The sequence below is a fragment of the Quercus lobata genome, chromosome 5, assembly GCF_001633185.2.
Source record: "Quercus lobata isolate SW786 chromosome 5, ValleyOak3.0 Primary Assembly, whole genome shotgun sequence".
Classification (NCBI taxonomy): domain Eukaryota; kingdom Viridiplantae; phylum Streptophyta; class Magnoliopsida; order Fagales; family Fagaceae; genus Quercus; species Quercus lobata.
This window is the reverse complement of record NC_044908.1, coordinates 57,229,907-57,241,743: the sequence shown is the minus strand read 5'-3', so window position 1 is coordinate 57,241,743 and position 11,837 is coordinate 57,229,907. Positions and strand designations below refer to the sequence as shown.

The following is an 11,837-nucleotide window of genomic DNA, read 5'->3' as shown; positions in this document are numbered from 1 at the left end:
ACATCTTTCTTTTGATATTTAACAAATTTCATTATAAAGTATGTAGATTAATAAAAACTTTCTCAATAAATCCAAATCCCGGATATATTTATCTCTTTCTCACTAAAGACATAGTATAAGATAATCTTTCTTACACTTCATTTGGAACGAATGAAAGATGAGAGAAAAGGGGAAAGTGATGCATTATTTCTGTTTGGTTGATAGAAGAGAAGATAGTTAAAGTTCAAAAGGAAGGAAAATATATCATTCCGTGCTCACATTTTGCGTCCATCTGATTTGGGTGGAATGGAGAGAAACTCCACTGAAGAATTGCAGCCACATTTGTTAACTTGAAATGTCTCAAAAAGTTACATTTTTGCCTAGGAATTTTATTGCCTTCTTTACTTTTATATATCATGGTTAAAATAATATATAAATATATATATATATATATATTTATATATAAAAACATTTTTCTTTCCATATCTCTTTCTTTTGTAAACCAAATATAAGAAAGAGAACTGTACAGACTACAACTATCGGTATGCACTGAGCTCAAGACACATTTCCTAAAACGGGTCATTCCTGCCTTACTTACTAAACGAGCACCTAGCCCATTCCCTAGATGGGTTTGGCCCAAACTCATAGCCTGACTGAGCATCACCTATTATACCAAGATCAATTGATGCTTTGAGTCTTGAATGTTATTCACCTAGGATACAATGATCACAACAAATAGAAGAAGAACATTAATTTAAATGCTACAGTGAACAAAACTGTGTCTCTTTCTCATCCTTTGACTACGAATGTGAATGTAAAACTAAAAACCATATGGAATAAATGAGAACTTACTATTTAAAATGGATCCACAAATTATATATAAGAAAATGGTGTCACATGAACAAATATATTATTCGGAGAATTGCTGCACAATAGTAGACACTTAAAATAAATTAATAAATAATTATTTAATATTAGACATCCCGCTTAGAACCACACCCATAAGTATGTAGTTTTATAAAAATATTCAATTTGATTTCTATGTGAGACTTACAAATTTTACACTTTAGGAGTCAATTATACAACAAATCCTTAAATGATTTTGGGAAAGTGCTCACATGATGTTAATCTCTTCATTGAGGAGAAAACTTTCCAATTTGGTCTTGCATGAAACAATGTGTGAGCTCTACTTTAAGTTTGGCTTAAAAGTTGCCAATCAAACCAAAATCCATTTTTCTAACAGAAAATGGTATACTAAAAACAATATTAAAAAATTTACCGATAACAATGATTTTTTATAAGTACATTTTTCATTTAAAAGAGAAATTATCTAAAATTAATTATTTGTACATTAATCATCTAACATTGTGCTTGATTGGAATTTTAAATTTTAAAAAATGTGGTTGGCACATACTAAAACATGCACATGCTAAATTAAGTATTTTTATTTTAGAAGAAGTAATTAGAATAGGAAGAAATCACTATGAAGTAGTTGTCCAAGTTTATTGAAAAATGTATAAAAGAGTTATAGAACAAGCTCATTGTCATTGTCACAATCCATCGTGTAAGAACTTTGGAATAAACTATTGAAAGAGACAAGAAAATTTTTGGTTTACATGCTTTTTCCCACAAGTGGGAGAAAGTATAACATTTATTTATTCATTAATAAACATTTGAAATTGAATCAAATAAAATAAGAAAACTTTTCTAAGACTAATTGAGTTCATTTTTAATCCATGCCATAGGTTTATTGTCCCCTATTGTCATTGTTTAATTTTTGTAACATTAGTAGTGTATAAATATGTAAGAGCTATGGGAATCCTAAATATTGTTATTTTGAAAAAAAAAATCACTAAATATTAGTGTGGGGCCGTAGAACTTGTGACTCTGGCCTACTTTACATTAGGGCCCAAGGCCCGAGCCGAGGATAGCATTGCTAAGGACGTATGAAAGTCCAAATTACCTTAAGACACAGCCGAGGAGGATTCCGTCCTCGGCATCCCTTAATATCCTAAAGGAAAAGACGAGCTCAGTACAGGAGCAAGGCAAGTGAAAAGCTACCAATACTGCAATAAAGAACTCTGCGTCTGACAGGTCCATGCTTTTCCCCATGCTCTTTAGTTTTTACAACTACCCCAAACCACTATAGGTATGGGCCGATGGGACAAGTCTCAACCCCAAAAAGTGGAGCTTACACGTGGATACTGGAAAGAAGGTAAATGCTAGTATAAAAGGGGAAGAGAACCAAGGGGGAGGGGTGGGGTCTCCCAGACCAAAAGATCCCAAAGAAGGAGAATAATAAGATCACCAAGCTCCTCGAATAAGGTCTAAATACCAGAACCCCTCACGTTGCACCGGAAGAAGGCCTTGCTAGACATGCCCAGTTCATCCCCGTGTAAACTGCCATAGAAACCACGACTGACCATAGTCTGACAGTCAAGGCCTAGCCTTTCAAGCCCACGTTCTACAAATTTTATCATTTGGGCCCTTAGCATGCGAACCCAATATCATTCTGAGGTCGCCACAAATTGTGTCCTTACAATTAGAGTTAAAATTCAGAATTCTAAACCACTTTAAATGTCTAAATTAAGAAAGTTTCCATATTGAAAAATAATATAATATAAATTTTAGGTCATAATTAAATTTTCAACGAATTATGATTTAGTAAAAATCAAGTTCTAACACTATTGTACATAAGGATTCCATGCATAAGAAACCTTATATTTAATTTTCAATCTAAATCAATTCATATGTGCCACAGTTGTACAAACATGTTTCAATACTTGTCTCTTTAGCATAATATTTCAATTAAATGCTTTTTGTGCCATGCGTAAGAAACTTTATATTTAATTTTCAATCTAAATCAATTGATATGTGTCACACTTGTACAAACATGTTTCAATACATATCTCTTTAATATTCAATTAAATCTCTCTCTCTCTCTTTGACCAATATAGGGGACCTCGTTCATGTTTGGTTCTGCCCAAAAAATCCAATCCTTGTGACATTTTTCATTAAAAAAAGTGATTTATTTTCTAAGGTTATATGGACATTAGGCATTATGAATTCATTTGATGAATAGTTTATGGATTATATTGTAGTGTGTGTTAATAGGTGTGGTGTCCCACAGGCCACGCCATTTAGGACCTTTACTTAACTTTGGTAACCCTAGTGTATGATTAAGTGGAAATAAAAGGGTTAAGTTTGATAAGCATGCATGATTAGGGATTGTTATATATATATATATATATATATATATATAAAATTAACTAAGTAAAAGAGAAAGTGGAAGGAAAAATACACTCACGATTTTCTACTAAAGCACATCTATTTGATTAAATACAATAATGTAAATGAACCCGTAAGTGCAATTTGTGTTCTGAATATGTATGAAGGGTCCTCAGGTCAAAAAGAAAATTGGAGTAAAACAGCTCTTTTCTTTAGCAAATCCACCTCTGCTGAAATGAGATCCACCATCAAAGGAGTATTGGGCGTGCAGGAGATTATGCAATATGAAAAATATTTGGGTCTTCTATCTCTTGTTGGGAAAGGAAATAAGGCAAGTTTCAGCTGCATAAAAGAAAGGGTATGGAGAAAATTGCAAGGTTGGGAATGGAAGTTTCTTTCTCGGACTGGCAGAGAAGTATTGATAAAATTTGTTATTCAGGCTATTCCTATATATACCATGGGATGTTTCAAAATTCTTTTGGGACCATGTCATGAAATTGAGGCATTGATTAAAAAAATTTTAGTGGCGACAAAGGGGTGAACATAGAAAGGTTTGTTGGCTAAAGTGAGAAGAGATGACTAAGTCAAAGACAGTAGAGGGAATGGGCTTTAGAGATCTTGCTCTGTTTAATGATACTCTCCTAGCAAAGCAAGCTTTGCGACTATTGCACTATAAAACATCTCTTTTTTACAAGGTGTTCAAAGCTCATTTTTTCCCAAACACTACTATTATGGAGGCAACTGAATCAAGGATGGGGTCGTATGCATGGAGAAGCATCCTAAAAGGTAGAGACGTCCTACAAAGAGGTGCAAGATGGCAGGTGGGAAATAGTGAGAAAATAAGGATTTGGCAACATCATTGGTTGCCAAGGAAACACCCTCCACAGGTAATCTCTAATCCCATTGAATCCTTTGAAAATTTTACAGTGGATTTGTTAATAGATCCAAACTCAAGACAATGGATTATGGAGGTGGTTGATGGATTATTTGCACTAGAAGAGGCAGATATAATCAAGAAAATGCCTCTAGCATGTGGGGCTTCTGAGGATCCCCTGTTTTGGCCTCATTCAAGTGGTGGTAGTTACAATTGAAGTCTGGATATAGATTCCTTAAAGAAGAACCAGACTTGGATGGGTCACAGCAATTTTCAAGCTAAGAAAAGCATTTTTGGAAAGCTTTGTGGGCACTGAATGTGCCACAAAAGGTGAAGAATTTGCTATGGCGAGCTTGTCGTTATGCCATGCCAATGAAAGTAAGTCTTGTTCGACGGACCATCATCAACGACCCACTATGTGACTGCTGTCACAAAGCCTCAAAAAATCCTTTACATGTGTTATAGCTGTGTACAGAGCTCAATATTGTCTGGGCAAATTCGGTGCTTTGGGGTTTATGACGTTCTACAACGTTCTAAGATTTTAGAGAGCTGTTGTCTTGGATGATAACACAAAGCAGAAATTTCAATCTCTTCACTTACATAGTTTGGGCGGTCTAGACACAACGGAACCAGATCCATCTCCATAAACTAGCCCAAGCTCTTCATCAGGTGCCTCAACTATCCAAGGATCGACTCCACTCGTTTAAGCGGGTTTGGTCCAAATTCATTAAGAACTAGGAGCACTGTCTCTCACACATCTGTCCACATTGAGCCCTACAATTCTGCTAAGATTTCTCCCAATACAGGACCATACCAGCCAATGTTCAAGCTTGGCATTGCGTATTTATGGTACTTCTCCAAATTGCTATTGTGGGGGCACAGTACACCACAAACAAAACCCATTTATGTCCAATCATGGCATTCACTTTCAACTTCGGCCTTTAACTCTTACAGCTTTCTTTGATGCTGATTGGGTTGGTGGCTCAGTTGATCGTCAATCCACTTCAGTCTATCTCATCTATCTTGGATGCAGTTTCTTTAACTGAACTTTGTTCATGAATTCGACAATTGCTCAAGGACCTTGGTATCTACCTTGCTCATCTCCAGTCTTATGGTGTGAACCTCCCTTTCATCCTAGAACATGTAGTCTGCAAGGATATCGTTGTTAAATTCATCTCCACTCATGATTGAATTGCTGATATCTTTACTAAACCATTGCCTTCTTCTTGCGTCGTTGATCTTCAACTCAAACTCTTGGTCCCTGTTCCAACCATGGGTTTGAGGGAGATAACAGGCTAGACAAACAAGACAGTAGTGTTTGAACTTCAGTAATGTAAGGTAGCAAACTAAACGACAATGTTTCAGCGTGTGTTAAAAAGAAGGGTCTAGTTAACAAACCTCAAAGTAATATTGGTTCTAATGTCCAAAACGGTATTGTAATACAAGTTTTTTATTCCTCTGATTTTTCAATTATCTCTCATTTCATTTCCTTCATTCGTATATGGACCTTAATACACTTCCATTTATGGTTGGTACACATGTAAGACCAAGATGACCTAAGGAGTGACTCTCTCCCTCGTAGGAGTCTCCTTTTCTCTCTGTCAGTAAGAGCCTTTTTCCTCTCTCCTAGGTAAGAGCCTTTCCTCCTCAATAAACTCTGATTTCTGAGGGTTCTCTCTTGGTCTATTATTCTTCTTCTTTTGGTTGTTGTTCTATGGATCAAGAAGTTGTCAATAGCCTAGGAAACTTGAAACTCACTAGAGAAGAAGAGGAAGATATTGTTGTTGCAAATAGTAGTAGTTCTGGAAATTTAGAAGAATGCTCTTTAAGTCTGTTTGGTCGTTTACTGTCAGATCGTCATCAAAATCTTAGAGCTTTAAAGAATACCCTTAGGGCAGCATGGAAGATGGGTTCTGACTTAAGAATTGTGGAAGTTGGGAATAGCATTTTGCAATTTAAGTTTGGGTCTAAATGTCAGTTGGAGTGGGTTGAAAAGAGTGGTCCTTGGAACTTTGAAAATAACCTTCTCCTTCTATGCCGATGGAGGAAGGGGCTGACTTCAAAGAATATTTGTTTTTCCCACTCTCCTTTTTGGGTTCAGATTTGGGGTTTGCCTTTTGAGAACATGGTTGAAGACTTTGGAAGAGAGATTGGCAGCAAAATCGGAAAGGTATTGGAGGTCGACAAAAGAGCTTTACAAGCTGATCAAGCTAAGTTCCTTAGAGTAAGAGTTGAAGTGCAGCTGGATAAACCTCTCCGGAGGGGTGGGTTAGTTAAAAACGATGAAAATGATAGGATTTGGGTTGATTTTAGATATGAAAGATTACCCATTTTCTGCTACAAATGTGGAATCCTTGGGCATGATGATAAACATTGCCTAGTTAATCCCATGGAGAATCCAGCAGGAAACCAGTATGGTGAGTGGCTGAAAGCGGGTGGAGCATTAAAGGATGGAGGTGGAAATTTTAAACTGAAGCAGCAGGCCAACGCAGAGATGAGGGGCGCTGACTCTGTGGGACTGAATAGCAATATCAAAGAAAGAAATGGAGGTAGCGGTCATAGCTGTCCAGCTCTGGCAGTGGGCGGAGGTAGCGGTCATAGCTGTCCAGCTCTGGCAGTGGGCGGAGGAACTGAAGGGAGGAAGGGGACGGTGAGCTTGATGGATACTGACCGGATGGAGTGTGTGAAGTCAAATCCCAGGGAACACGGAGAGAAGGTCAGAACAGAGGATGATGTTGCTGATGCCTTGAGAAGTGGAGAAGTGCAGAAGTCACGTGAAGTGCCCAGCGCAAATCCAACTTGCTTGGTAAGTCAGCAGATGGTTGATGTTTGGGCTGGCCCGGATATTAGTGTGGATGTTCATTTAAGCCCACAAAGAATAAAAGGGGCAGATAGCTTTAATGGGGAGAAGGATTGTGGGCCGGTTATGGAAGCTCTTAATGCTACTCATAAGATAAGGCCTGTTTTAAAAGAAAAAATTATAAGCTTGGGTGGGGAAAAGAACTTTGGGCCGGACCTGAAAGTTAATGATGCAGCTCAAGATATGAGGCCTGGAGGAAATGGAGAACTTAATTGTCACGGGGAAGAGGCTGTTCCTCTTTGTCAGGAACGTGGGCTAGCTCAAACAATTAGAAGGAAGTTCAAGAGAATGGCAAGGGATAAAGGGAAAGCCCAAGAGTCTGTGAATGCTGAAAAAGCCCAAGAGGTGAGTAATAAAAGAAAAGCCTTAACTGATGTTTTATTTGCTTCTGAGGAAACTGCACAGAAGCGTTTATGCTTCGGTGAGAAGGGGGGGAATGTTTATGAAAATTTTGAAACGGCGGTGACTGCTGAGCAGCACCGCCTAGATAAATGATTGCTTTAGGGTGGAACTGCCGGGGGCTTGGGAACCCCCGGTCAGTTCGAGTGTTGCGCGAGCTTGTGCAACGTTGGAAGCCCGGTATTGTTTTCCTGTCGGAAACAAAGATGAAAAATTACCAAATGAATAAAGTAAAATTCAAAATTGGTTTGCTGAATGGATTGATTGTTCCTAGTACGGGTAGGAGTGGGGGTTTAGCTATGCTTTGGAATAGAGATATACATTTAGAAGTCCAAAGTTACTCCAGATATTTTATTGATGCTGTGGTGACTGAAGTTGAGTCGGGTTTTAAATGGCGTATTACCGGTTTTTACGGTAACCCTGAAACTTGGCGTAGAAAGGAATCCTGGGATTTTTTGAGAAGCCTTAACCGAATGTACCATTTGCCCTGGCTGTGTTTTGGTGATTTTAATGAAGTAGTTTCAGTGGAAGAAAAGTTGGGAGGAGCTCCAAGATCGCAGAAACAAATGGATGATTTTAGAGAAGTTATTCATCAATGCGGATTCAAGGATCTTGGTTTTGAGGGTCCCGAGTTCACTTGGTGTAATATGCAAGAGGGTGATAGCAGGGTATTATTAAGATTAGATCGAGCATTAGCTACCCCCGAGTGGATTGATCACTATAAGAATGTTAAAGTGCACCATTTGGTGGAATCCACTTCGGACCACTGTGCTCTTCTTTTAACTGATACTGCTGTTACTCAGGAGTTATCCTCTAAGCGTAGATTCCATTTTGAAGCTATGTGGACTAAAAGGGCGGAATGCAAAGATATCATACAGGGAGCTTGGGTTGACAGCCAGGACTTACATTCCCCCTCTGGAATAGCTGCTAGACTAAGGAATTGTGCAAAAAATCTTTCCAAATGGAACAAAACGGTGTTTGGGCAAATCCCAAAGAAAATCAAGGAGAAGAGGGAAACTCTTAATTATCTGGTCAGCAGAGACAAAGATGGCAGCCTGGGGGGTGACATTAATAAATTACGAAAAGAAATTAATGAGCTACTAGATAGTGAAGAAATTAAATGGCAGCAGAGATCTAAGGTTCAATGGTTAGGACTTGGGGATAGGAATACTAAATATTTCCACTCTAAGGCCTCAGATAGGAGAAGGAAAAATACCATCAACTGTATTATGGATGATGGAGGGGTTTGGCATGATTCTCCTGACAGCATTGCGGAGGTGGCTGTTTCCTATTTCAAAAATTTATACTCCACCGCCTACCCGACTCGCATACCGGAAGTTCTTGATTCTATTCCAACAAAAGTCAGCGAGGACATGAATCAAGCACTCATTAAAGAATTTACTAGAGAGGAGATTGAGGTGGCCCTTAATCAAATGCACCCAACAAAAGCTCCGGGACCGGACGGTATGTCTGCTATCTTTTTTCAAAATTACTGGAGTATTGTTGGCAATGATGTCATAAGCATGATTTTAAATGTTCTGAACTTGAATATGCCTATGACTGAAATTAATAGAACTAACATCACTTTAGTGCCTAAAGTTAAAAACCCCACAAAAATGATGGACTTTAGACCTATCAGTCTTTGCAATGTTATATATAAACTCATATCAAAAGTATTAGCAAACCGTCTTAAAGTGATTCTTCCTTCTATTATATCTGAAAACCAGAGTGCATTTCTTTCCGGGAGACTTATCACTGATAATGTACTTGTTGCTTTTGAACTTATGCATTATCTTGAACATAAAAAAGAAGGTAAAGATGGTTTTGCTGCTATAAAATTGGATATGAGTAAAGCTTATGATAGGTTGGAGTGGGATTTCATTAAATCTGTGATGATTAAAATGGGTTTTCACGTGAAGTGGGTAGAGTTGATCATGCATTGTATTACTTCTGTTTCTTACTCTATCCTTGTGAATGGGGCTGCCTATGGTGATATTATTCCTACAAGGGGTCTCCGGCAAGGAGACCCTATTTCGCCTTATATTTTTCTTTTATGTGCAGATGGCTTTTCCTCTCTTATCCATGATGCTGCCAGGAATTATAAGATTAGTGGAATATCCATTTGCAAAGGCTGCCCCAAGATCACCCATTTGTTTTTTGCGGACGACAGCCTCCTATTTTGCAAAGCAAATAGTCAAGAATGTCAGAGCCTTGTTAATATTCTCCAACTGTACGAAGATGCTTCTGGCCAAAAGATTAATGCAGACAAATCATCCATATTTTTCAGCAGCAATACCTCTGATGAAAGAAGAAGGGAAGTGCTGAATTTATTGGGGCCGATGCAAGATACCCACCATAAGAAATATCTGGGATTACCCTCTATTATTGGGAAGTCTAAAGTGGAAATTTTTGCTGAAATTAAGGAGAGGGTGGAGAAGAAATTGTCGGGGTGGAAAGAGAAAATGTTATCTATAGGTGGCCGGGAGATTCTTATTAAAGCTGTTGCCCAAGCTATTCCGACATATGCGATGAGCTGCTTCCAAATTCCGAAGAGTCTTTGTGTTGAAATGGAAGCAATGATGAGAAAGTTTTGGTGGGGCCAAAGGGGTCAAGAATCTAGAATAGCTTGGGTTAGTTGGAGGAGAATGTGCAAGTCTAAATTGGTTGGAGGAATGGGGTTCAGGAATCTTCAAGCTTTTAACCTTGCTATGCTTGCAAAGCAAGGTTGGAGGCTAATCTCAAATCCAAACTCTCTGGTAGCAAAAATCTATAGAGCAAGATACTATCCACACGGGGATGTTTTCCACTCCAAGCTTGGTTCCAGCCCTTCCTTCACATGGAGGAGCATTTATAATGGGTTGGAAGTTGTCAAAAGAGGCACCCGTTGGCGCGTAGGTAATGGTGAAAGGATTCTTATATGGGAGGACAAATGGCTTCCGACTCCTACCACATTCAAAGTGGTCTCACCCCCGAAGTCTTTTGATGATTATCCTAGAGTCTCGGCACTTATTGACAAAGAAACTAAAAGGTGGAAAGGTGAGATAGTAAGATCTCTATTCCTACCTTTTGAAGCTAGAACTATACTAAACATTCCCCTTTGCCACAGCCTTCCGGATGATCAAATTATTTGGGTGGGTAATAAAATAGGGGAATTTAGTGTCAAAAGTGCCTATTACATTGCTTGTGATGTATTGAATTCCTCAGATGAAGGGGAATGCTCTAATGGCGACTCTAGGACGGCTCTTTGGAGAAAACTTTGGCATTTAAGCATTCCTCCTAAGGTGCGTATTTTTGCTTGGAGATTATGTTTGAATGCTCTTCCTACTCTTGTGAATTTGCAAAGTAAAGGGGTGGTAAAGTGTGATATTTGTCCAACTTGTGGGAAGGAGCCTGAAACTATCTCTCATGTTTTTGTCAAATGTGAAATGGCTAAGAGAGTTTGGAGATGTTGGCTGGATTGCCCTCTTGTGGTGTTGAATGGCAACATGGATATTGTAGATATTGCCTTGGAGATCTTGGGGAGTGGTTCGTCCAACGAATTGGAGTTCTTTTTTGGGGCTGCTTGGGCTATTTGGTCCAATAGGAATAGAATTCTGTATGAGTCCTCAAGCCAAATTCCGGATTACATTTGGAGTTTTGCAAAGAAATTTATTTTGGAGTCGAGGAGTGCTTTGTCAGCTAGCCCTCAGGATCTGTCTCGGCAAGTTGACATAGGACACGTAGCCCCTCTTGGTTTTTTCAAGATCAAAGTTGATGGTGCTACTTCGGAAAGTGGAAAGAACTCTAGTGTGGGTGTTGTGATTATTGATGCAGCTGGTGATTTTGTAGCTGCCTGCTGTAAATATTTTCAAGGCAGATATTCGGTGGAGGAAGTTGAAGGCCTAGCAATGGAATGTGGCCTCCTTCTTGCCAAAGAGCTTATGCTTACCCAAATTATATTGGAGTCTGATTCTATGGCAGCTGTTTCGGGTGTTCTAGATGGCAATTTTGGTGGCTGTGTTGGTCATATTTATCAAGGAATTTGTACTGTCCTTGCTTCATTCAGCAGCTGGAAAGTGAATCATGTGAGACGTGACTACAACAAGGCAGCGCACTCCCTTGCTCAATTTGCAAGGCTGCAGGAAACTTCTCAGGTTTGGTTAGGTGTTTGTCCTCCTATGTTAGCTGGATTGTTCTACTCTCACTGTATGTACTAAGTTTCCTTGAGTGTATTCTTTATCTCCTTGTTGTACTCCTTTCTCATTATGGAATGAAATTCAGTTTAAATTTCAAAAAAAAAAAAAAAAGATGACCTAAGGACATTACATGTGTAAAAGGATCGTAATGCCCTCAGTCCTAACCCTTGTGACAATACACTATTTAAATTTTTGCAAATCATTACAGTGCTCAACAAATTTGGAGAGCATTATAGCTTTGTAAAACTTCTCATATTTGTATTTAAACCTCTCTCTCTCTCTCATCTAAAAAAAGAATCTATGATAATTGGATGTAAAAAAA

The 11,837-nt window shown here is 38.5% G+C and overlaps 1 protein-coding gene across 1 annotated transcript; it reads left to right on the top strand.

The window, feature by feature from the left end:
* Positions 1-6,609: 6,609 nt before the first annotated feature.
* On the top strand, positions 6,610-11,536 carry LOC115990765. Its single transcript, XM_031114556.1, has 2 exons — positions 6,610-8,804; positions 9,402-11,536. Exons 1-2 carry the CDS (start codon positions 7,433-7,435, stop codon positions 11,534-11,536), a joined length of 3,507 nt encoding a protein of 1,168 aa, XP_030970416.1. The 5' UTR covers positions 6,610-7,432.
* The last annotated feature ends 301 nt before the right edge of the window (positions 11,537-11,837 follow it).